The sequence below is a fragment of the Salmo trutta genome, chromosome 21 (assembly GCF_901001165.1).
Source record: "Salmo trutta chromosome 21, fSalTru1.1, whole genome shotgun sequence".
NCBI classification, from domain to species: domain Eukaryota; kingdom Metazoa; phylum Chordata; class Actinopteri; order Salmoniformes; family Salmonidae; genus Salmo; species Salmo trutta.
The window spans coordinates 24,663,594-24,687,636 of record NC_042977.1 but is presented as its reverse complement, the minus strand read 5'-3'; the positions used below and the strand labels follow the sequence as shown (position 1 = coordinate 24,687,636).

General features: G+C 46.6%; 1 protein-coding gene across 8 annotated transcripts in view; it reads left to right on the top strand.

The window, feature by feature from the left end:
• The window catches only part of rnf220a (ring finger protein 220a), a 172,769-nt gene extending 152,423 nt beyond the window's left edge, over nt 1-20,346 (top strand). For 4 of the 8 annotated variants that reach the window (XM_029704863.1, XM_029704861.1, XM_029704862.1 and 1 more), the window contains 7 exons: nt 3,004-3,187; nt 3,307-3,362; nt 3,491-3,605; nt 10,438-10,546; nt 12,749-12,949; nt 13,200-13,274; nt 17,745-20,346. In XM_029704863.1, the coding sequence (XP_029560723.1) occupies nt 3,004-3,187; nt 3,307-3,362; nt 3,491-3,605; nt 10,438-10,546; nt 12,749-12,949; nt 13,200-13,274; nt 17,745-17,816 (812 nt within the window). In that variant the 3' untranslated portion in view covers nt 17,817-20,346. The remainder of the gene's footprint in view (nt 1-3,003; nt 3,188-3,306; nt 3,363-3,490; nt 3,606-10,437; nt 10,547-12,748; nt 12,950-13,199; nt 13,275-17,744) is intronic. The other 4 variants (XM_029704866.1, XM_029704865.1, XM_029704864.1 and 1 more) reach the window with 1 other exon arrangement.
• Nucleotides 20,347-24,043: the final 3,697 nt, after the last annotated feature.

The following is a 24,043-nucleotide window of genomic DNA, read 5'->3' as shown; positions in this document are numbered from 1 at the left end:
GTGGAGCATATGTCAACAATGGCTGTGGTGCACAAATATGTGTGTTCAGCTGCTGGTGGCGGAGACAGTAGTACCAGACAGCTGAGGGGACCAGTGGGCAGCATAGGAGCCTGTCCTGTCCAGATATACCACACCACCACCATGCAGGGACCTTGGAGTTATTTAAATAGTATCTGCCCACTGGTCCCCTCAGCTGTCTGGTACTACTGTCTCCGCCACCAGCAGCTGAACACACATATTTGTGCACCACAGCCATTGTTGACATATGCTCCACCCAGCCACAGGGATCAAATCAAACTTAAAAGGTCCCTTTTAACACTGAACAAAAATATAAATGCCTCCGATTTTGTGTTAGATAATTTGGCAGTACGTCCAACCGGCCTCACATCCGCAGACCACCTGTAACCATGCCAGCCCAGGACCTCCACATCAGGCTTCTTCACCTGCGGGATTGTCTGAGGGGGGGTGGGGGTGTTCTGAGGAGTATTTCTGTCTGTAATAAAGCCTTTTGTGGGGAAAAAACTCATTCTGATGGGCTGGGCCTGGCTTCCCAGTAGGTGGACCCCTTGCCCTGTCATGTGAAATCCATATGAATCTATTTCAATTGACTTATATGAACTGTAAAATCTTAAAAATTGGTGCATGTTGCATTTTATATTTTTGTTCAGTGTATATATGATCATTGTAAAAAGGGTTATCCTTGGTGGCAGGCAGGGACATGGGTTTTACCCTCTTCTCCAGCAGCAGCTCCAGTCCCTCGTAAAACTGACCATCCTACCGATCCTCGACTTCGGTGATGTCATCTATAAAATAGCCTCCAACACTCTACTCAACAAACTGGATGTAGTCTATCACAGTGCCATCCGTTTTGTCACCAAAGCCCCATACACTACCAACCATTGCGACCTGTACGCTCTCGTTGGTTAGCCCTCGCTTCATACTCGTCGCCAAACCCACTGGCTACAGGTTATCTACAAGTCTCTGCCAGGTAAAGCCCCGCCTTATCTCAGCTCACTGGTCACCATAGCAGCACCCACTCATAGCACGCGCTCCAGCAGGTATATCTCACTGGTCACCCCCAAAGCCAATTCCTCCTTTGGTCGTCTTTCCTTCCAGTTCTCTGCTGCCAATGACTGGAACGAACTGCAAAAACCTCTGAAGCTGGAGACTCATATCTCCCTCACTAGCTTTGAGCACCAGCTGTCAGAGCAGATCACAGATCACTGCACCTGTACATAGCCCATCTGTAAACAGCCCATCTATCTACCTCATTCCCATACTGTATTTATTTATTTATTTATCTTGCTCCTTTGCACCCCAGTATCTCTACTTGCACGTTCATCTTCTGCACATCCACCATTCTAGTGTTTAATTGCTATATTGTAATTACTTCGCCACCATGGCCTATTTATTGCCTTATCTCCCTTATCGTACCTCATTTGCACTCACTGTATATTTACTTTTTGTTTTCTTTTGTTCTTCTGTATTATTGACTGTATGTTTTGTTTATTCCATGTGTAACTCTGTGTTGTTGTATGTGTCGAATTGCTATGCTTTATCTTGGCCAGGTCGCAGTTGCAAATGAGAACTTGTTCTCAACTAGCCTACCTGGTTAAATAAAGGTGGGAGAGTCGGCCCCTGACCACTCAATCAGCCCCCAGCACTGTGTCTCTCTCAATGGCAGCACAGGCAAGGTGAGAGGCAGGGCCCTGACCACTCAATCAGCCCCCAGCACTGTGTGTCTCTCAATGGCAGCACAGGCAAGGTGAGAGGCAGGGCCCTAAGTGGAGCTGAAAGGGCCAGTCAGACAGCAGCAGGAGTTTGTCTGGCGAGCCTCTCATCACAGTGTTTATAGAGGTGCCAGTCAGACCTATAGCCAGTCAGTCAGCCCCCATAACCAGATAACCAGCCGCTGGCAGCTGACACAGCCCCTCCCTCTCTCTGCCGCTGACAGCCTCACCTGGCCAACAATACTTCACAGGAAAGGAGGGAGAGATGGCAGCATCTCAACATGTCCATTTCAATCAATGTGCTTGACCAGCAGGTTTAATAGACTCAGATCTTTGTTACCCTGCTGGTCTACATGTGTAGAGAGAGGGATAGGCAGACAGGGTCTTAGAGGAAAGACTACTGTTCGTTGGAGGCCTGGTTTGCAATGTCATCCCATCTGAAATGGCAGAAATGAATGTTTCAGAGGTTGTGTAGTATATACCAGCCATACTCAACTGGTGGTCTGCATCCGGACCCAGAACGGGCTCCTGTGTGGCTCAGTTGGTAGAGCATGGCACTTGCAACGCCAGGGTTGTGGGTTTGATTCCCACAGGGGACGAGTACAGATGAAAATGTATGCACTCACTACGGGGGTGTTAAATGCTGATAAACTAGATGTTCTCCACCAGCTCTGTCACTACTGTAAGTCACTCTGGATAACCTATCAGAAATGCCCAGTTTATCAACTAGTAGCATATCTAGCTATCTAAATCTTGTAGTTACCATGGTCAGATTACGTGCCCATGGGCCTTGACCCCCTGGGGGCCCCCATCGATTTTGTTGAGTCACTTCGGTATCATATGAACTCACATAAGACATGGAAAATTTGTAGATTTGAAGGAAATTACCTTTAAAACTGCAACATGTTCTCTCCACCAACAAGAGGGGTGTGAACAGTTTGAACAGTGGGGTCGCATGGGTTGCGAGGTGGGGGTTTGTTACTACGCCGATAAATGACATTATCCATCCAGACCTTTGCCACCTCTGTGACCGGATCTTCCCAAATAGTAGTTGAGTAGCTCTGGTATGTACAGTATTTACATACATGGTTATTTTCCTCCTTAACATTGACAAAGGTTGCATGGTCTGAAAGAGCCTAGACACTGACGCCCACCTCTGCCCCCCTTCTCTCGCCTCCCACCTCTGCCCCCCTTCTCTCGCCTCCCACCTCTGCCCCCCTTCTCTCGCCTCCCACCTCTGCCCCCCTTCTCTCGCCTCCCTCCCTCTCCTCAGGAACAGGCTTTGCCATGTGCAGCACGAAGGAGAACCACGACAGCGACGCCGACCTGGATGTGGACGGAGACGACACGCTGGAGTACGGCAAGGCCCAGTACACAGAGGCAGACATCATTCCCTGCTCCGGAGAGGACCAAGGAGAAGCCAAAGAACGGGAGGCCCTGCGCGGGGCGGTGTTGAAGTAGGTTCTCACTCCTACTCTACTGTACGCTAGTAAACTCTACTCTATTGACTCCTTCTGCTTTGTGACGTTGAGCTCCTTCTCAAGACATAGCAATGTGTTTCTTTCTGCTCTTCCAGTGGCGGAATGCCATCCAACAGAATAACGCCAGAGTTCTCCAAATGGGCCAGTGATGGTGAGTTGAGGCTTGAAACAAGATGTCATCCTCTGTATTTATGGTTACCCTATTGACGTTTTTTGACCGTATTGATGAATGTTGAGGTCAGTGCTAATATCTCCCCGTCTTTCTGTCTCTCTCTGCAGAGATGCCCTCTACGAGCAACGGGGAGAGCAGCAAGCAGCAGCCGCCTCAGGAGCCCAACGCCGCCTGCTCATCCTCCAACGCACCCCGGACCTGTAAAAACAGTGAAATAGAGAAGTAAGAATCATCCCCCATACTTCCTACCCTCTCTTCTCAGCCCCCTACGCACACACACACACACACACACACACACCTGCCCAGGCTGAAATCCAACCACTGCCTCCCCCAGCTCTCTCATATCACGTTTCTATTACTCTCAGATGAGTTTCTTTCCTTCCTTCGCCTGGCCTGTTATGTCATAAATGATGCATTTTGTGTGGTCATTTTTTCCTCCTGCGGTGAATCTAGCGAAGTCTCACTTCATCCCCTGGTCTGATCACAGGAGGGTCCCACTGTATTGATCCCCTCTCTGTAGCTGTGTACTCCATCTGGGCCAGACACACAGCACCACGCAGGAATCCTAATATCACCCCACACACTACCTCCCCCTTTTGCTACCTAGCCGGCTACCTCCCCAATTCATTACAACCTAATCATGTGGAATTGTTTGCCTAGCTGGTGCTCTACCATCCTTCAGGAGTGTTCACTTATTGGAAGGTGGTGCACACATAAACACACACACACTGGGCCTGGGGAGAAGTAGCAGGTTGGCAGACCTCCTAGTGTAGTAGAAACATCGTCTCCCCTGCCTCCCTACCAAGCACCAGATAAATGTGAATAATCTGTGCATGGTAAAGGGCAGCCTCTCTAATTCCCTCATCTCCGTGTCCTCATCCATATTCCCCGACAAGCGGTGCCCGGAAGCATGGCCAGCCCCTCTGAATGGGTAATTGGGGTCAGAGTAGCACAGCTAGTGGAGAGAGGGAGGGGACTTTTGTTGATTGCTTGCTTCTGCATGTCTGGCATATTCCTCCTCTTGCTCTCCATTTTGGCTCAGTTGCTTCAGTTTCCCCCACCCCTATCTCAAATGTGGCCACGGGTCAGAAACTGCTTTCCATCACAGTCTCTCTGTCTCTTCTTTGACACTCCTTCCTCACATCTCATTTGACTATTTCCTTTCCTCAATGTCCATTTCCCCAGTACTGCTCACTCTGACTGAGATAAATTAATGTTTTGGTTTCAACAAAGCAGCCAAACGGCTCCATTTCTTATTCTCCCTCAGCCGCCATCATCATTGACTTCCTGTGAAGGGCGTAGTAGTAGTACCATCGTAGCAAGTGTTTTATAAATCCACACACACTATTACTTGCTGTTAACACCCGTAGCCGCACACACACTCGTCTCCACTGACTGTGTCCTCTTGGCAGGGCTGCCCTGCCTGTCTGCCTCACCGGCAGGCTAAAGGCTTCATTGCTCAGTTATCGGAGTAGAGTTGCTCTGGCCACATGTTAAATATCAGCCTGCTGTTGGAGAACTGAACTGGTGCATAATCAGAGCAGCTTGAGATGCATTGATCTCGGCTGCGTCCCAAATGGCACCACCCTATTCCCTACATGATGCACTGCTTTTGACCAGGGCCCATAGAAAAGTACTGCACCATGAAGGGAATAAGGTCCCATTTGGGACGTAGACCTGACCTGGGCTCATCGCTGCACTGTGATCACGTATCTGGTCCGATCTCTCCCTCCCTCTCCCCTGGTTGAAGGTGTGTGTACCCAGGATAAATGTGTGTGTGTGCAGAGTGGGGGGATGAATTCATCATCAGTACTTCCTCTGTGGCAGCGTCATTATGACCGACCGAGAGATGTAAACACAGTGACTGTCTGAGGGATAGTGAGGGAAAGCCTTGTGTCCATCAGGAAAACGGTGTAGGGGTTTAGGCAAAAGGGAGTATGTAGGAATAGTGAGTTTGCGGTGTGTAGATGTCTGTCTGTGTCAGCTTGAAGCTAGACGGGGGATTGTTCCCTAAGTGGTGAGGCCAGAAGCATGACAGCTTAGGAGATTGATTCATCGCTGTAACTATGTTGAAACTCTCTGCCTCCCCTCTCGTACACACACGCACACTCTCGCCCTCAGAAACACACCCAGACACACACTCGCCACAGCCATAGAGAGAGAATACCGCTCTGCCATTATATGAAGGAGTAGGGGTATTAGGCGTGTTAGGCGAACTGGGCATAGATCACTCCTGCTGGTTGTCAGACTGAAGGAAGAGTAGGCCTTAGCCATGAGAAGGGCCTCCTGCCTGCCCCCTTAATCAGCTTTATTAGCTTAGCTATCGGCTGCTCTGCTCCAGACTTGACACACCTGTTTATTTAATATCATATTTCCATCAGCCAGGCAGAGAGAGCGAGAGAGAGAGACAGGTTCACCAACCAGTCTGCTCTGGAGCACTGACTTTGCATCTTAAATGGCACCCTATTCACTGTATAGTGCACTACTTTTGATTGTGCCCTATGGGGAAAAAGAAAGTCAAACGTAGTGCACTATGTAGGGAATAGGGTGCCATTTAGGATGTATCTACAGACAGTCACACTAACTCTCCAGCTGAACCTATATTTCTGACAGATATTTAGCGTTTTTCTCCCTGCCTGCCGTTGTTTTCTGCGAGGCCTTATTTGATCAGGTTCCACAGGACGTTGGGAGGGATTATACGGCGGGAGATGATGTCATTTGTCAAACACAGAGAGAAGGGTTCTTCCAGGAATAATAGTTTAACAGTTCCTCCGTACTGCCTGTTGGCTCATTGGGAGGAACAAGCCTGTTTGATTATTTTTACTATTGTCATAGACAAGACAAGGAAGAAATAATCATAATAAGTACATGAGTTGACGTCATTCATTTCTCAACAGTACAATGCTGCTTGTATGTTACATTCTGACTTCTGTGCCAAAATCTAGAAAACAAATGGGCATGCAGGGTTTTATGGGCAATTTCCTGATGGAAAAGAGACTTAATGTGAGAATCCTTTTAAAAAGTCCAAATAAGGGATTGAATGATTTCAGAGGAACAACTTTGCTGTTTGCAAAATGCATATGGCTTTCTCAGCCCTCGATCCCAGATGAAAATGAGATATGTCTCCTTTCGTTACGTTGCTACGGTGTGTGTGTGCTCGTGCGTTTTGCGGTAGTGAAATCTCTGATCTCATCCCAGATGGGTAATGATCTCTTGGCATCGGGGTCTCCAGCCCCACTCGTTCCCAAACAAGATAAATGAGCTCTCCAATGCCGCCAATGTGATTGCTGCAAAATTTCATGCTCAACTTGAAACAATGGCAGAGATTTCCATGTAGCTCCGCAAATAATTGAATCTGTCCTCAATTTATATGTGATGACTCTACCCAACCCCCTCCCTCCTCCTCTGCCTCTCCCCCTTCGGACCCTGTGAGAGAGAGGAGCCCTCCCCCTATAGCCATCGAAGACCCTCCTCACATGCATATGGCTGGAGATGAAGAAATCAGTTGGGACTTTTATTTTCTGGTGTCCGTCTAGTTAAGACCTTAGTTAATAAAGCTGAGGCAGCCATGGACTGTAAGTCTCCCAAGTGGCGCAGCGGTCTAAGGCACTGCAGTGCTAGAGGCGTCACTACAGACCCGGGTTTGATCCCGGGCTGTATCACAACTGGCCATGATCGGGAGTCCCATAGGGCGGCGCACACTTGGCCCAGCATTGTCCGGGTTGGGGGGGGGGCTTTACAAGTAGGCAGTCATTGTAAATAAGAATTTGTTTGTAACTGACTTGCCTGGTTAAATAAAGGTTACATTAAAAATGATAATAGCGACGTCCCACTCTCCATCATTTACATTTTTGTTGGAATGTGTGGGTTTTGTTAACTAGGCCTATGTTCTGACTTGATCTTAGTCTTCAACAGTATTCACGTTTCTATATGTAAATCTACATTTGAGTTTCCAAGGGTTTGTAAATTCAACGTACATTTTTGCATAGGCCTATCACACAAAGATGTTGTATGTACAGATGACAGAATTAAATGGGTGAATGGGGAAGGAGGTGGACGTGGATTAATCCCCATTTGTAAAAGGCTTTCAGTCCCCTGGGTCTCTCCTCTTCCCTTTCGCCCGTATCTAACTGTAATTACACCAGCCAGTAGTGTGCTCAGGAGGCCACCACTGGCCCTCCTTGCCTGCCTGAGAGATGAAAGGCTGGGATATAGGTGGACGCTAGATGAAGATAACAGGCTGATGGAGATGGATTGCAGGGGGGCAGAGGCCCGGGGAGGGGGGGTGCAGGGAGCCTAGCAAGGCCGGCTAATCAAATGAGAGATGGGCGCGAGGCACAGCCTCTTGCACACATTGACTGAACAAAGAACACTTAACGGGGAAGAAGGACGAGCTCCCTCTCTTTCTTTCTCTCTCTCGCTTTCCATCCTGTAGAGGTCAGAGGGGAGGATCACAGCTGAGATGACACACACTGAGTGTACAAAACTCTTTCCATGACATAGACTGACCAGTTGAATGTGCAAGACAAAAAGACTTGTGTCAAGAGCACCGGTTTGTGTCAAGAACTGCAATGCTGCTGGGGTTTTCGCGCTCAACAGTTTCCTGTGTCTATCAAGAATGGTCCACCACTCGAAGGACATCCAGCCAACTTGACACAACTGTGGGAAGCATTGGAGTCAACATAGGCTGGCATCCCTGTGGAACGCTTTCGACACCTTATAGAATCCATGCCCCAACGAATTGAGGCTGTTCTGAGGGCAAAAGGGGTGGGGGTGCAACTCAATATTAGGAAGGTGTTCTCTGGCTCCATCTTCCCCTTCTGTTGCTTCAGTGATTGTGTCCGGTAGGGAGAACGTCTGAAACGGTGCTACTGAAATAAGGTTTGAGTTTTCCATTCTGTGCCCTTCTGACCACAAGCCCAGGTAGGCCTTCAAAGACCTGTAGTCTGTAGTGTCCCAGCTACACAGAGCTGTTGTAGCAGCCAGGGTCCTCTTTGCATGATGTAGTATTTCAGGTTAGATTGTAAGTCTTGTAAGGTTTTATCTGTACTCAAGGCCACTACAGCTTCAGTGCCCCACAGAGTCCCACTGTGGTCAGAAACCTAGCCCAGGCCTGATTCACGACCCTGTTTTATGCCCACAATGTTTACTTTACTTGTATTTCCCTTAGCATAACGTATAGCCAATAACTCATCTTATAAATAATTTCAAGTTTAGCACAGGTTGTTTGGTGTATTATAAGGCACTATCATAACATGGATTTTTGAGGTGTAGCGTTACAAATGATAGTAGTTTGGAGTCTAAGAAAAAGTTTAGCGAGACGTGAACTGCGTAGACCATCTTCCTTTACCAGTCAAGCTAAATTGTAATAATTTATACACAGGCTTATGCCCAGTAAAGACACTGTTACCTATCCATGAAGACAATAGAATGAGGTAGAGCTGTAACGTGACACTGACAGGGTGTCATTATGTCAAGGTATGCTGAAAGTGGTATATAGATACTAATAATGGCTATGATCCAGTTTAGTAATGCAGTGCATGCCTGTCTGTTGTTGGGGTTTGGTTGATTACTTTCAGCCTGGTGAGGTAATCCAGTCCCCTCTGCCTAGTGTGTAGTAAACCAGGGGCACACACACACACTCCGGTCCACCATCCATCTCTCCAACGGCTCAGGCCTCCACATAAAAAAAGATTAAAACCCCCTTTTATTGCACGAGGGAATTAAATAACTTTTAGAATGTGGTTTCTTATAAATCACTGACTAAATGAATATTCATTGTCAACCCACCTCGTGTCTGAGAAAGAGACGAGAAGGGTTGGTCTTTATAGGGAAAAGTTTTACTCAGTGCGGCCCAATGACAGTGTTGGTTGAGTGAACAAGCGCAGGGATTTATGAAGCTGTTAAAAGGGAAAACAGCAGGCTACAGAGGACAGCGCTTCTGGGGCTGCTTTATAAGCACGCTAATCAAGACTAAATGCCTTTTTACAAGCTCCTCACTAATAAGAGGAGATTTTAAAGCTTTATTGCCATGGTGTCACAGGACAGGAGACAATGACTGGCCTCTCCTTTCTGTAGCCACGGTCTCTGTCCAGTCAAACGAGTTTCAAGTTGACTTGAGTCACAATCGGCTGCATTTTATTGGACTAACACGAGACAAAGGAACATTCAAGGTCTTGAAGTCATATTCGGCTCAACTCAAATGTTGCTACCTTCTGTTAAGAAAGCATGGCATTGGTGTGAGTATCTCTATATGAAAAGACAAAAACAGTGCTTTATTCAATGTAGCTATCACCCTAGGTAAGTAGCCTGTCTGTCTCTTCTCCTGTACTGTGTATGTGGTCCTCAGAGCCCTCACTCCTCATTGAGCAACCACACAAGGCCGGTACTATAATAAATTAAGCCATAGATAGCCGAGGCAATGGGCCCTCCGACCGACCACTAATCGGAGTGGGGGAGCGTTCTGCCTACCGCTGAGAGCTGGTCCAATAGTAAATCAATATTGTAGATCAGCGCTCCATCTGGCTGGAAAATGAGCGGATCACCATAAACATCTGGCCAGCGCCGCGTCCTGGGCAATCACTGACGGCCATATTGACTTAGTTATTGCTCGTTCATATGCTGCAGGACAGTTTTAAATGTACATTCTCCAGGCAGGGGCATTAATCAGGGGATATTTAGTAGAGGGCCTGAGAGGTGAGGGAGCTGTAAATCCTGGGTCAGTCAGTGTAGGGATAGGACCTGGGAGGATACAGATAGACAGCTGTTAAATAGGGACGTGTCATGCACAGTATAAAGACAGCTCGGTGTCCTGACAAGCAAGGACTGAATGAAAAGCTTGACCAGGAACAACCATCTCAAAGCAATCAGATACTGGGACTGAGGTAGAAGATTAAGAATGATAACGCATAAAATGGCCACCAAATACCTTGGCCTCTGCATCCCTGCAGTGCTGCTACCGAAGAGTTAAAACAAGAGATTCCATCATGTAATTGTACTGATCCTTTCTCTTTGAGTGTCACTGTGACCCAACCCCAGCTTTTCTTCTTTACAGGATCACAGAGGGATCGACAGCCACCACGTTCGAAGCACTAAAGGCTCGTATACGGGAGCTGGAGAAACAGATCCTCCGAGGTGACAGATATAAGTGTCTCATCTGCATGGTAAGGAACCACTACACTCCTTTCTTCTCTGGCCATCCATGTGCTTTTCTCTCTGTCTCTATGCATGTCTACCATAACAGAGTTTTTGAACCCAAGCAACCCGCCCATCCACTAGTATACCAACTCTTGGGGTGCCTCCCAAATGGCACCCTATTCCCTTTATAGAGCGCTACGTTTAAAAAAAAAAAAAATTATTTTTACCCCTTTTTTTTCCCCTCCCATTTTCGTGGTATGCAATTGGTAGTTAGTCTTCTCTCATCACTGCAACTCCCGTACGGACTCGGGAGAGGCGAAGGCCGAGAGCCGTGCGTCCTCCGAAACACAACCCAGCCAAGCCGCACTGCTTCTTGACACAATGCCCATTTAACCCGGAAGCCAGCCGCACCAATGTGTCGGAGGAAACACTATACCTGGCGACCGTGTCAGCGTGCACTGTGCCCGGCCCGCCACAGGAGTCACTAGTGCGCGATGGGACAAGGACATCCCTGCCGGCCAAACCCTCCCCTAACCCAGACGAAGCTGGGCCAATTGTGAACCGCCCCATGGGTCTCCCGGTCACGGCCGTCTGCGACAGAGCCGGGACTCGAACCCAGAATCTCTAGTGGCCCAGCTAGCACTGCGATGCAGTGCCTTAGTCCACTGTGCCACTTGGGAGGCCCGCAATAGAGCGCTACTTTTGACCAGGGCCCTATGGGCTTTGGTCGAAAGTAGTGCACTATATAGGGACTAGTGTGCCATTAGGGATGCAGCGTTGTGGTGTGCAGGCAGAGGCTTTGTGTTGACATGTACTGTCTGGTGGTTGAAGTGATTCCTGCATGGCCTGAAAGTCAGCCCTCCTCCCTCCCTGCCCCCTGATGTGTGTGTGTCAGAGAGATTCTGTTGCACCAACTATAACTTTGGAGCCCCAGTTGGAACCAGCCCATTGAATTGGCCAATTACCACCCTGCAGCTTTGAGGAGTTTCTCTGACTATTTCAACTGATGGTTCATTATCATTTTGGGAGGGGGGTCAATAAGTTAACTCCTGTCTTTTAGTCATTGATGTCACCTTGGTGATTGGACTCCATCAATGCATCCAGTTCCTTGAGAGTTGATGATCTGTCATGTCCCAAATGACTGTCTCAGCTGTTCTGGTCTGAGAGAGAATCAGACATCATGGATTAACAACACCTCACACCTGACCAATCAGAATCCTGTCAGAGGTGTTCCTGAGAGTGTGTTGTTGTGGTGGTACTTCACCCATCGTGATAGACCCCACCCACCCTGCCATCCTCTCACCCTGCAGAATGAGTGAAGATTCTTTGATGCTTTGGCAACCCCTGCTCCCTAGCCCCGGCCCGGGCCCACGACTCTGTGAAAAGCAAGCAATTACTGGCGCCTGCCCCTCCTAAAGGTTGTCTCAGCCCCGGGGTGACAGACAGGAGAGGAGAATGGATGCATATTGATAACTCCTGCCCTCCGGTGACCATCGTAAAGCTAACTTGTCATTACTGTCGTCTCCTCCCGTCACAAATCTCACTCAGCCAGGCTGAGGAGTGAAGGAGCTCTGCTCTGAGTGACACACCTGTTTGTTGACTGGGTTTTGTTCTCATTTTTTAGAGGGGTGAGGAAATAGCCTATGCAATGACCTGAAAGTCTAACCCACCAAAAAAGTTGGTCAGGAGTTAAATTTGACTGCTTACACCTCATTTTGAAAGACAAAATAGCATGGGCTTGTTAGGCAGTAGAGTTGAGGATCTTCCTCTACAAGCTCGTCAAGGAGTTTGTTTGTAGTCTGTGTTATCTGAACACTTGTTAAAGCATCATACAGGCAGACCACCTCAGCAGGGTCCTTGTCGGTGAATCTCTACCACCTCCTACTGTTGCTTTATGGAACTGGACACTAGATGGATGCATTGGATTTCACATCATCTTCACATTCAGTGTTCCCTGTTCTGTTTCAGTACATTTCATAGAAAGAGCATATTCTGGCCTGTAAAATGATCTATAGCTTATTTTGACCAGAGCCTGCCACAAGTCTTAAACACATCACAAGAACTGCAACAGAAACTCTTATAGGCCTCTCTCTCCAGTGCCGCCTGATGTTGTGTGTGTGAGTGCATGTGTCGGTGTCTGTCCAGTCCGTCCGTACCCGTTTCTTTCTATGCTTTGTAGTCCGCCACATTCTAGTGCTCAGCAGTGCCCCCTCTGTACTTCCCTACAGAGGAAGAGATTCCAAACAGACAGGGCTGAAGACAAGAATCTGGGCCAATGGGGGCGGGCCCTCGCAGTAACAGCGCCAAATGAGAGGCGGGTTGCTGAGAGCTCAAAGCCCCTCCCCCCGCTGAGCATTTACTGTTTGTATAGAGGCTACGTTATGGGCTGCAGCGGCGGCGGGATTAAACGGCTGCTCCCGCTCCGGAGGGTAAGGCTCTCTGTGCTCATCCACCCTCCTTCCCTCTGCCCGTCTGCTCGCTGGGCTGGCCGCCTCCCTCCTCCATGCCTGTGCTTCTAGCTGTGCTGCCTGGTGCTTTGGTTTGGTGCCGTCGTTCGTCAAGACTTGTCCAGTGTTGTGCCGTGTGTGCCTGCAACCGTGCGTTTGTGTCCATTTGTGTCAGTCCACACAGTTCCCCTTTAATCTCTTATGCTAATGTTCTCTCTCCCCCTTGTGGCAGGACTCGTACACGATGCCCCTCACCTCCATCCAGTGCTGGCACGTCCACTGTGAGGAATGCTGGCTCAGGACTCTGGTGAGAACCCAACACCAATCCACCCAGCCTCCACAACACATCACAACACTGCTGTTGCATGGCAACATTACTTCATCACATTACAGCCACTGATTATAGAACAGTTTCATAGTGAGTGAACTTCCCACTTCTCTCTCTCTCTCTCTCTCTCTCTCTCTCACAACCCTGAAACAAAGAGGTCTACTCTAATCTCTGAATTATACCCTCTTAGGTGTAAACACACAAACTTAACACACACACACACACTCTTGAGCTATGTTTGTTTTCTTATTCGTTTTTCCTAATTTGGTCGTTGGTCAGTGATTAGCCAGTGGAAGCTTTGGATAATGAAGTAAATTATTTAGACAATTTTGTCGCATCTGACCACAAGGGTGTAAGTACCTCTTCTCCTCTTTACAAACACAGTAGTGAGTCCCACCTAACTCATTAACCCCTTATTGTACAGTACAGTAGGCCCAACCAGGCAGGGAAACCTCCAGGATCTCTGCTCTATGTTTTGAGGAGGATTTGTTGTCACTAAGGCACTCCCTCCTCATCCTCTCCTCCTGTTTTTTGCTACTACACACGGAAGCAATTCATAAGAAAATGTTTCCCAGCCACAGGTCAGCCCCCCTCATCCTCCTCCAATACCCAATATATTAAATATGCTGCTGTGTGGTGGAAGGAGGGAGGGGGAAGGGGAAGTCTGAGGGGTGGATAACAAATGTGTGCCTGCTGCATCAGCTTGTTCCTAATGTGGGCATTCAAATGTCGCCCGAAGACGGCAATACAAGCGTTGCGCTTCAGGGCTCCCCTCGTCTTGATCAAAGTAAACGCGTGTAGCCATCAGACCTTTTTTCTGAGTTTCATAGAGCACGGCAGCTGGCCACATCGTACACCAGGCTCATTAAGATCAGGTAACTCTTATTTTATTATGAAGAAAAGAATGGACCTGCCGTCATTTCTTTGTGTTAACAGAGGAGAGATGTAGGAACCTGGTTGTTGGAGCCAGGGTGCAGGGTAGAGGACAGGGGGTTCTTAGTGGAAACCCAAGCAGTCTGGATGAGGTATACAACAATATAAGAAGGCGGCTGGTACAGTAGCTAGTCTGTCTGATTTTATTCACTTTCAAAATGAACCTGTAGGCTGTTAAGACAACGAGAGCTTACCAGTTTGGGCTTGGTACAAGACTCCCTAACAGTTTTTGTTACTGCTTGCTGCTGTTATGGAGACCACCTCTACTCAAGGCCACCCGCCATCTCCTTAGCCTGGTCATCTCTAGACATGAGCAGACCTGTTGGGAGCCACAAATCCTCTTTGCACTGTGGTGTGAGAGCTGCTCCGGCCCCCCAGCTGCCCCCGACTCCTGGTTCTGGCAGCACAGAGACTCGGCTGTTTGCTAACAGCTGTGTGCTCGCTTGTCTGGCGAAGATTTATTTACCCCTTTCTGCAAGCCAGGGCCTAACCCTGTGCACTCAGGTTTACACACACACACACACACGCCCACCACATCAGTGTGTCAGGGCTCAGTGTATGAACTCTGCCCCAAAGTCCAGTAACTCCCACTGTGTCCTCTGCATACTCTGACAAGAACCGTTAGCCAGATAGATCCCAGGTCAGTCAGCGAGTACCTCTCAGACTTTACATACACAGGTCCCTGTGTGCTGGAAGTTGACTCTCACTCTGAGCACACACACAGGTAGTAGACTATACCTCTTCACAGTGTGGCTCCAGTAACCTTCCCCATAACTCTCATTCCTCTTTCCTGTTAATGAGTCAGTGACAGGAGAGCAGTGAAAGCAGGTAGTCTACATGTCTTTCGTGTTTGAGCTGGTGGCGTGTCAAGTCTTGTAGGGGGAGGGGTTCAGCTAGATGACACTTGGCAGGCTCAATCAAACGCTCAAAATATTTGAAAGAAAACAAATTTGAACACAGGTCGGATACATGCCAGGGTTCAGAGCCCAGAATCACAAAACCTTAAGACATTTCTTCTTAATTGCATTTTTTCCTTAACTATAGACTGATGGAGAAAGTAAAGCAAAGTTGCTATTCCTCAAAAAGGTTCTTGAAAATGTTATTGCGCTATTTCTTATGTTTCTCCTTAAGCAAAAAGTTAAGAAATTTAATTCTTGAAAATACATTTCTTGGGTTAGTTCTTACTTCCAAGATAGCTAAACCGTCTTAAACTCTGGGCAGTGAGAGAATAAGCTTATGAAAGCAACTGAACATGTTTAATTCACACACAAAGTTTCAGTATTGATTATTTTAAACCCAAGAACATATTTCAGTATGAAATATGCTAACGTGATTGCCATTGCTAGCTAGATAGCTAGCTAAATTGGTTGCCTTGCAACAAACATCTTGTAAGAAGTTCATAAGAAAATCATTATATCTTAAGAAATTGTTGAAGAATTGCACTTATGGACTTCTTATTTTTTTCCTTAAGAAACTTTTTAAGTTGCGTAAGAAGTGTCTTGTGATCTGGACCCAATTAGATGGTTCGGTTGGCAGACTGTATGGTTGTGTGACAGCCCTCCCTCCTGCCGTGGCAGACGCCCGTCTCTCTCTCCACTCTGGGCAGCACCACCTCGTGTGGCACAGAGAGATGAGACCACACAGCTCACCATGCCCTGCTCTCAGCTCCTGCACCCATTGCCTTTTAATTACACCCTGTACACAGCTTTATAGGAGATGGCAGGGATTCAAAGTGGGAGAGAGCAGAGCAGGAACCTTTGGAACAGGATGATGAGCAGGCTTTGATGCTCCACTGTAGGCCGTCTGTCACTGACGGAGGCATGTGTAGGGATCTATACACTGTGGCTGAATGTGGTTTTATACCCGTTCTGTACTGATGTGGTGGTTTTGATCTAAACTCAGCAAAAAAAGAAACGTCCCCTTTTCAGGACCCTGTCTTTCAAAGATAGTTTGTAAAAATCCAAATAACTTCCCAGATCTTCATTGTAAAGGGTTTAAACACTGTTTCCCATGCTTGTTCAGTGAACCATAAACAATTAATGTACCTGTGGAACGGTCGTTAAGATGCTAACAGTAGGCAATTAAGGTCACAGTTATGAAACTTAGGACACAAAAGAGGACTTTCTACTGACTCTGAAAAACACCAAAAGAAAGATGCCCAGTGTCCCTGCTCATCTGCATGAATGAGCCTTAGGCATGCTGCAAGGAGGCATGAGGACTGCAGATGTGGCCAAGGCAATAAATTGCAATGTCCGTACTGTGAGACGTCTAAGACAGCGCTACAGGGAGACAGGACGGACAGCTGATCATCCTCGCAGTGGCAGACCACGTGTAACAACACCTGCACAGGATCGGTATATCCGAACATCACACCTGCGGGACAGGTACAGGATGGCAACAGCAACTGCCCGAGTTACACCAGGAATGCACAATCCCTCCATCAGTGCTAAGACTGTCCGCAATAGGCTGAGAGAGGCTGGACTGAGGGCTTGTAGGCCTGTTGTAAGGCAGGTCCTCACCAGACATCACTGGCAACAACGTCACCTATGGGCACAAACCCACCGTCGCTGGATCAGACAGGACTGGCAAAAAGTGCTCTTCACTGACGAGTTGCGGCTTTGTCTCACCAGGGGGGATGGTTGGACTCACGTTTATCGTAGAAGGAATGAGCGTTACACCAAGGCCTGTACTCTGGAGCGGGATCGATTTGTAGGTGGAGGGTCCGTTATGGTCTGGGGCGGTGTGTCACAGCATCATCGGACTGAGCTTGTTGTCATTGCAGGCAATCTCAACGCTGTGCGTTATAGGGAAGACATCCTCCTCCCTCATGTGGTACCCTTCCTGCAGGCTCATCCTGACATGACCCTCCAGCATGACTATGCCTCCAGCCATACTGCTCGTTCTGTGCGTGATTTCCTGCAAGACAGGAATGTCAGTGTTCTGCCATGGCCAGCGAAGAGCCCGAATCTCAATCCCATTTAGCACATCTGGGACCTGTTAGATCGGAGGGTGAGGGCAGGGCCATTCCCCCCAGAAATGTCTGGGAACTTGCAGGTGCCTTGGTGGAAGAGTGGGCTAACATCCCACAGCAAGAACTGGCAAATCTGGTGCAGTCCATGAGGAGAAGATGCACTGCAGTACTTAATGCAGCTGGTGGTCACCTCAGATACTGTTACTTTTGATTTTGCCCTCCTTTGTTCAGGGACACATTATTCAATTTCTTTGAGTCACAAGTCTGTGGAACTTGTTCAGTTTATGTTTCAGTTGTTGAATCTCATGTTTATACAAATGTTTATACATGTTAAGTTTGCTGAAAATAAACGCAGTTGACAGTGAGAGGACGTTTATTGCTGAGTTTATTACAGGACCATCTCTGTACTGTCAGTCTAAGTACTGCATACTATTTCACCGGAGGGGTAAAAGGACCGATGCATTCTCTATGCTTTGCTGAAACCCTCAACTCATATTGTGGCCTCAACAATGACATGTTCCTCTCTCTCTCTCGCTGTCCCACAGGGAAACAAGAAACTGTGCCCTCAATGCAACACCATCACATCGCCAGGAGATTTAAGGCGCGTCTACATGTGAAGAAGACAGCGCCTGCCCTGACCGGCCTACACCTCCAACCCCTCCTCCCTCCATTTGTTCCTCTTTATATTTCCATTTGCTCTCTCAGTATTTGTTTTTGTTGACCTTGCGTGAGCCTGGGTTTGTGAAGCCCCCCTCAGAGCTTAGAGAGATTACTGATGTCTTGAATGACTCTTCAGACCAGGGGAGGACTGACTGATCAACCAACCAACCAAACATTGGGACAGAACCTAACCAAGTAGTTCATTATGACTGAGTGTTCTCAGAATGACTAACCAACCACCCCTCACTGGCTCCCTCCACCCTGCCCTCTAGTGGTGGATGATCTATCCAGTCAGATGCCCTCTAGTGATGGGTGGTCTAGTCCAGTCAGATACCCTCCATCCTGGCTGACACTTCTGGTTCTGTGTTTTTTGATCCTGTAGCTCCCAGACGACCTAGCTTTACACTGCTGTGTTACTCACTGAGCCCCCCTCCCTTCGCCTCACCATCATCCCTGCGGAGAGGTGTGTTCAGGTGGGAGGAGGTGGTGGTGTAACTCTCTCTGTGTGGAAAACCCCTCTTGGTTCAAGCCATCGGGACAGCCAAGCTAGATATTAAGCTGACCACCGGTAGTCGCACCCTGCTTGAAGACCTGGTAAGGGGGAAAGGAAAACAATCAACTCTTTCAGTGTTCAACCAAACCGACAACCTCAGAACATCCAGGGGATCCTCTTCTTTTCAGCCTCCTTTTTCCCTTCTTCAGTTGTGGTGTTATAGTGAAGTCAACCAAATCCCAAGAATCAGTGCAAGCACATGTATAATAGTCTGTGTATGTTTACAGTGTTGTGTGTAAATGACAGAGGTTACACTTGTATACATATGTACGCACACACACATACACACACACACACAAAGTATATATTATTAAATTCCAGTTTTAATTTTGAGTTTTGATGAGGGGGGAAAAGGAATGATGTTTAAAAAATTGACAAAAAGAACGCCCTCTATTTTTAAACCAATGTTGTCGTCTTGAGGTTGAAGTTCTATTTCATTGTACAGGAATACATTTAAAGTAATAATAATAATAAACTACTCAATTAGAAATTCAAGGTTTAGATGGTGTACATTTTTCATTAAACTATACAGTAACATCTGTAGAAGAGTTAAACCTAAAGCAAGAAGATAATGTTTATTTTTATTTCGTTTTTTTTTAATGGAATGTAAAGATTCAAATGGCTCTAACCATAGACTAGGAGAGATGATGGCTTTGAATTGTTACAGAACTGCAACGCTGGCCAAACAGCTGTTTTCAAAATCACAACCTGGAACGCAGTTAAGTTAACCTCCCTCAGTTCCTGATCATATCACTTTACTAATCACTTTGGTTTTCTGTTTTGTCCTCCTCTCTGATAAAGCCTCATAAAATGCTTCTCCAGAAATGTTTGAGTGTTCCTTCCATTGTGCTACCCAGCAAAGGCTCCAACCTGGCAACTCGTAAAGGCAGGTCCTTCCCATCTGTAAGGGAAAAGAGGAGTGGGCCGCCATTTTGGGTTGACCAACTGATTTCCCAAGCCCAGTGACTGAACACTACCCCACAGCAAGGTGGTGTGCTTTGTATTTGTAAAACTATGTATCCTGTGATGTCTGTATTGATGTATGCTGACAAAAAATAAAGAAATGAAAGGTTTATGACTGAATTCAAACCCCATTGGAAACCCTGCAGATATATTAACACATGTACAGAAAGCTTCCATTTTTTGGGAAGGGGAACAATAGATGAAGACTTTAGCCACAAATGCAAAGATTTTTATATTTATTTCAGTCCAGACCTGGTTTCTCTTCATGGACTACTGTTTTCAGAACTGTCTCCAGTTTAGAGATTATTACATTGGTTTAAGTTTAAGATTCTTTCACCATATCCCTCCATTGTTGATTTAGATGCTATTTTATGGTGACTATTTGAGAATGATCGCTACAATGTAGACATACAGCAGGTTTGTTTTCATAAAAGCAGTACACATCTTTAGTACAGTATTGTTTCTATAAAGGGTATGTTTTGGAGCAGCCTGTTAGAAGGAATGATCACAGGCTCAAAGGATCTGTAGAATTGTTCCACGTTGTTACAAAGTTATTTTCCCAATACCTCTGTTCATACAGTACATGTATAGGTTTTTGTTATAGTTTCACTTAGCAGTCTCATGTACAGGTAACCATGCATAGGCAAATGAACACTTAAAGCTGTGTTAAGGTATGTGTGGGTCACCTTTGAACCCGTGATAGGATGTTTAAGCTTACTACACCTGTGTGTCAAGACGAGAGCTGTGACTTTTGTGAATCTGCTTCACAACACTGTTGAGAATTAAGGGTTAAGCTCTTCTCACTGTGGTTCCTTCAACTGGAGATTTATTTCAACCTGCCCCAAAGATGACAAATTGCACAAGATGATTGTGTCAAATAATTTGTGTCTTTGTATATTCTTGAAAATGGTACGTGTCTTTCCCGTTTGTAAACTACATTTGACATTAATTAAATGATTGTAAATCTGAAAGTTGTCCTCGTGTGCTGCCTGTATTCCAAGAGCCCATCACTCATTGTTCCTTACTCTCTTTAGGTCCTGAATATAAATCTAGTTAAAGGTCCAATGCAGCCGTTTTTATCTCAATATCAAATCATTTCTGGATAACAACTATGATTGTTTAAGTAAAACGATTTTTTTTTTAAACTTCGTAGCAAAGAGCAATTTCTCAAGAAAGAATTTTGCTAGGACAGTCGGAGTGGCCTGAGTGGGGAGAGGAAAACTGAAAACCAGCTGTTATTGGTAGAGCAGTTGTTGGTCTATTATACATCGGGTGGGTCTAATCCTGAATGCTGATTGGTTAAAACCGGCTACCGGCTACCACCGGCTAAAATGCATATTTACTCTGTTCCAACGGACTGCACAATCCACTGTCTCATCAGCCCAGCCAGGCAATATATAAACTTGATCTCCGCTATAAAAAGCATCTGGAAATAATCTCACATTTCTTTTAGACTAACATTACGTTTTCAACAGTGGAGATTTGTATAAACCTTACTGTCTGTCTCTGACATTTGCAACATTGTTTCAATATTCAAATTCGATGTCCAGCTGTCGCATACTAATGAACGTGTCGGGGGTCGGGATGAGACAGACAGGCAGGCAGTTTTTTTAGCCAGTCAAAATCATGAATCAACATCATTTTTATGCATATTTACAAAGAAATCGAAATTAAGTGCAGCCAGTTTGCAGTCTTTCCTGCTTCAGTTTGAAGTGATTGTGTTAGCTGTGTTGTTGGCTAGCTGCTCTGAACAACAGTGTCCTGACGAGAGAGCACATTTCCTATGCCAGGTGAAATTGCGCCTCATTAGCTCATTGGTATGGATGTATCCAAATAAATGTCACTAGAAAACAACTTAAACAAATACAAATGCAGCTACTTTGTTGTTATTCTGGCTTCACTGTTTGACGTGACTGTAAGTTAGCCGTAGTTGGCTAGCTAGCTAGCAAGCAAGGGATAAGAACGATGCCAGCCAGTATGGCAATGGAACATTTAGAAGGAGCGACTGGCTCGCGTCCATAGATACAGAACAAAAGATTGAACGACTGGGTTGCATCTCTGGCAACCGAAAAAACTTTGTCTCGGGCCTTACAACACCTGTGCCAATATATCCTCCAAACACCGGCTTCTCGGGCATTCTTTGGCCCTTCTTTGTGACACTGTGTTAACAAACCTCCAAACGAGCTTCAATGCCATACAACACTCCTTCCGTGGCCTCCAAATGCTAGTTAAACTAAATGCATGCTCTTCAACCGATTGCTGCCCTCACCCGCCTGCCCGACTAGCATCACTACTCTGGACGGTTCTGACTTTGAATATGTGGACAACCACAAATACCTAGGTGTCTGGTTAGACTTTAAACTCTCCTTCCAGATTCACATTAAGCATCTCCAATCCAAAATTCAATCTAGAATCGGCTTCCTATTTCGCAACAAAGCCTCCTTCACTCATTCTGCCAAACATACCCTCGTAAAACTGACTATCCTACCGATCCTTGACTTTGGCGATGCCATTTACAAAATAGCCTCCAACACTCTACTCAGCAAACTGGATGCAGTCTATCACAGTGCCATCCGTTTTGTCACCAAAGCCCCATATACAAACCACCACTGCGACCTGTATGCTCTCGTTGGCTGGCCCTCGCTACATATTCGTCACCAAACCCACTGGATCCAGGTCATTTATAAGTCTTTGCTAGGTAAAGTCCCGCCTTATCCATAGCAACACCCAGCTGGTATATTTCACTGGTCATCCCCAAAGCCAACACCTCCTTTGGCCGCCTTTCCTTCCAGTTCTCTGCTGCCAATGAGAGACATATCTCCCTCTCTAACTTTAAGCATCAGCTGTCAGAGCAGCTTATCTATCATTGTACCTGTACACAGCCAATCTGTAAATAGCACACCAAACTACCTCATCCCCATATTGTTATTTATCTTTTTGTTCTTTTGCACCCCAGTATCTCTACTTGCACATCATCATCTGCACATCTATCACTCTAGTGTTAATTGCTAAATTGTAATTATTTCGCCCTTACCTCCCTAATCTTCTACATTTGCACACACTGTACATAGATGTTTCTATTGTGTTATTGACTGTACGTTTGTTTATTGTGCAACTGTGTTGTTTTTGTCGCACTGCTATGCTTTATCTTGGCCAGGTCGCAGTTGTAAATGAAAACTTGTTCTCAACTGGCCTACCTGGTTAAATAAAGGTGAAATAAATAAAAAATCACTTAATTAACTAATTTACCGCCTGGTGATGTTACCAGGCAGGCCAAAACTCTATCCCACCAAACAGGCAGAAATTTCAGGTTGTCTTTTCAATCAGCTCTAACACTGAAAGGGCATTATCCTCATTTTCACAATTTCTCAGTATCATTCCAACCTCAGGAAAATCCCGTTTTAAAAGCAGGGGAATGTTTCACATGACATGGAGAGTGATCAGAATGTCTATGTTTTCCCAACAGCCAAGCCAATAGATAGCCATTCATCTAGAATTAAACTAGTCAAAATAGACGTCGCTGGAACTAGCAGCCTCCTTTACCATTTAGAGGCAAAAGGTGTCCAATAACTCTGAAGTGTTTCTAACTTCCCAACACTCCCAATGATGGATGCTCTCCAGATGGTGCAGCAGGCAGGCAAGCTGAGGCAGGGGAAAGTGTATGTGCTTGTTAACGTCGCTAGAACAATCCAGCCAAGGAACGCTGCCCATTCAGCAGAAACCTGTTAGAGTATTTAGGTGGAAAACTACAAGATGATCCCCCCGCCATCTCTTTGACCCATGGCCAAATCTTGAATTCAACCAACATTACCTTTCCCATGCCGAGGTAAAGAAAGGCCCATCCAGCAGAAAGCAAAACAATCCCCAGAATTGGTGTTATCCGATGCTAATAAAGGATTGCTAAATGCGTGGGAACGCCAGCAGGGGTTCTAATAAACCTCTTGTGTAACTGAACTTCTCCCTGTACTCCTGCTGAAGGTTCTGGAAACTCTCTAGGGTGAAGCCCCGAGTCTGGATATCAACACTCAATCTCACCCCAACAATTCAGGAGAGGATGAGATGAGGTCCATCAGATTAGGATTGACCAGTGGATGTACATGTGCTTGATCCCCTGAGTGTGAAGTGTGTGGAGGTTAAAGTGGAGAAGGAGTGGCCACTAGCCTGGAGGAGAAGACGGAGGGGTTTGACGGCAGGGGGCCAGATTAAATCAAATCAAATGTTATTTAAATGTGCCTTTAAGGCTTTATGGTTAAATGAAAGTTACAGAGCCTGTATCGTTTACCCCCCAGCCCAGCCTGTCAAGAGGTTGTAGGCCAGACACCCAACCAATCCATAACTGGTGCATTAGGAGGGCTGTGACTGAGGGTCGGGTTACGGCTAGGCTTGGAGCCTGAGTGGCTCTGGACCCAGGAAGTGGGGGCCCCAAGTCGAAGCAGATCTATAGAAATTGCTTTTGGAGGTCAAAGCATGTCCTGATGGGGGAGTATAGAGTGTGGGGGCCATTATTGCTAGTTTACAAACATCTCCACAGACCGATCAATAGGACAGGCCTTCCCTGCTGTGTTCGGTAATTCCTCTATTGCATTGCCCGTCTGTACCAATGGTAATTTACACCTTCATGTGGGAATTTTACTTGGACCCCCTACCCTACCTCCCCCTACTAGCATC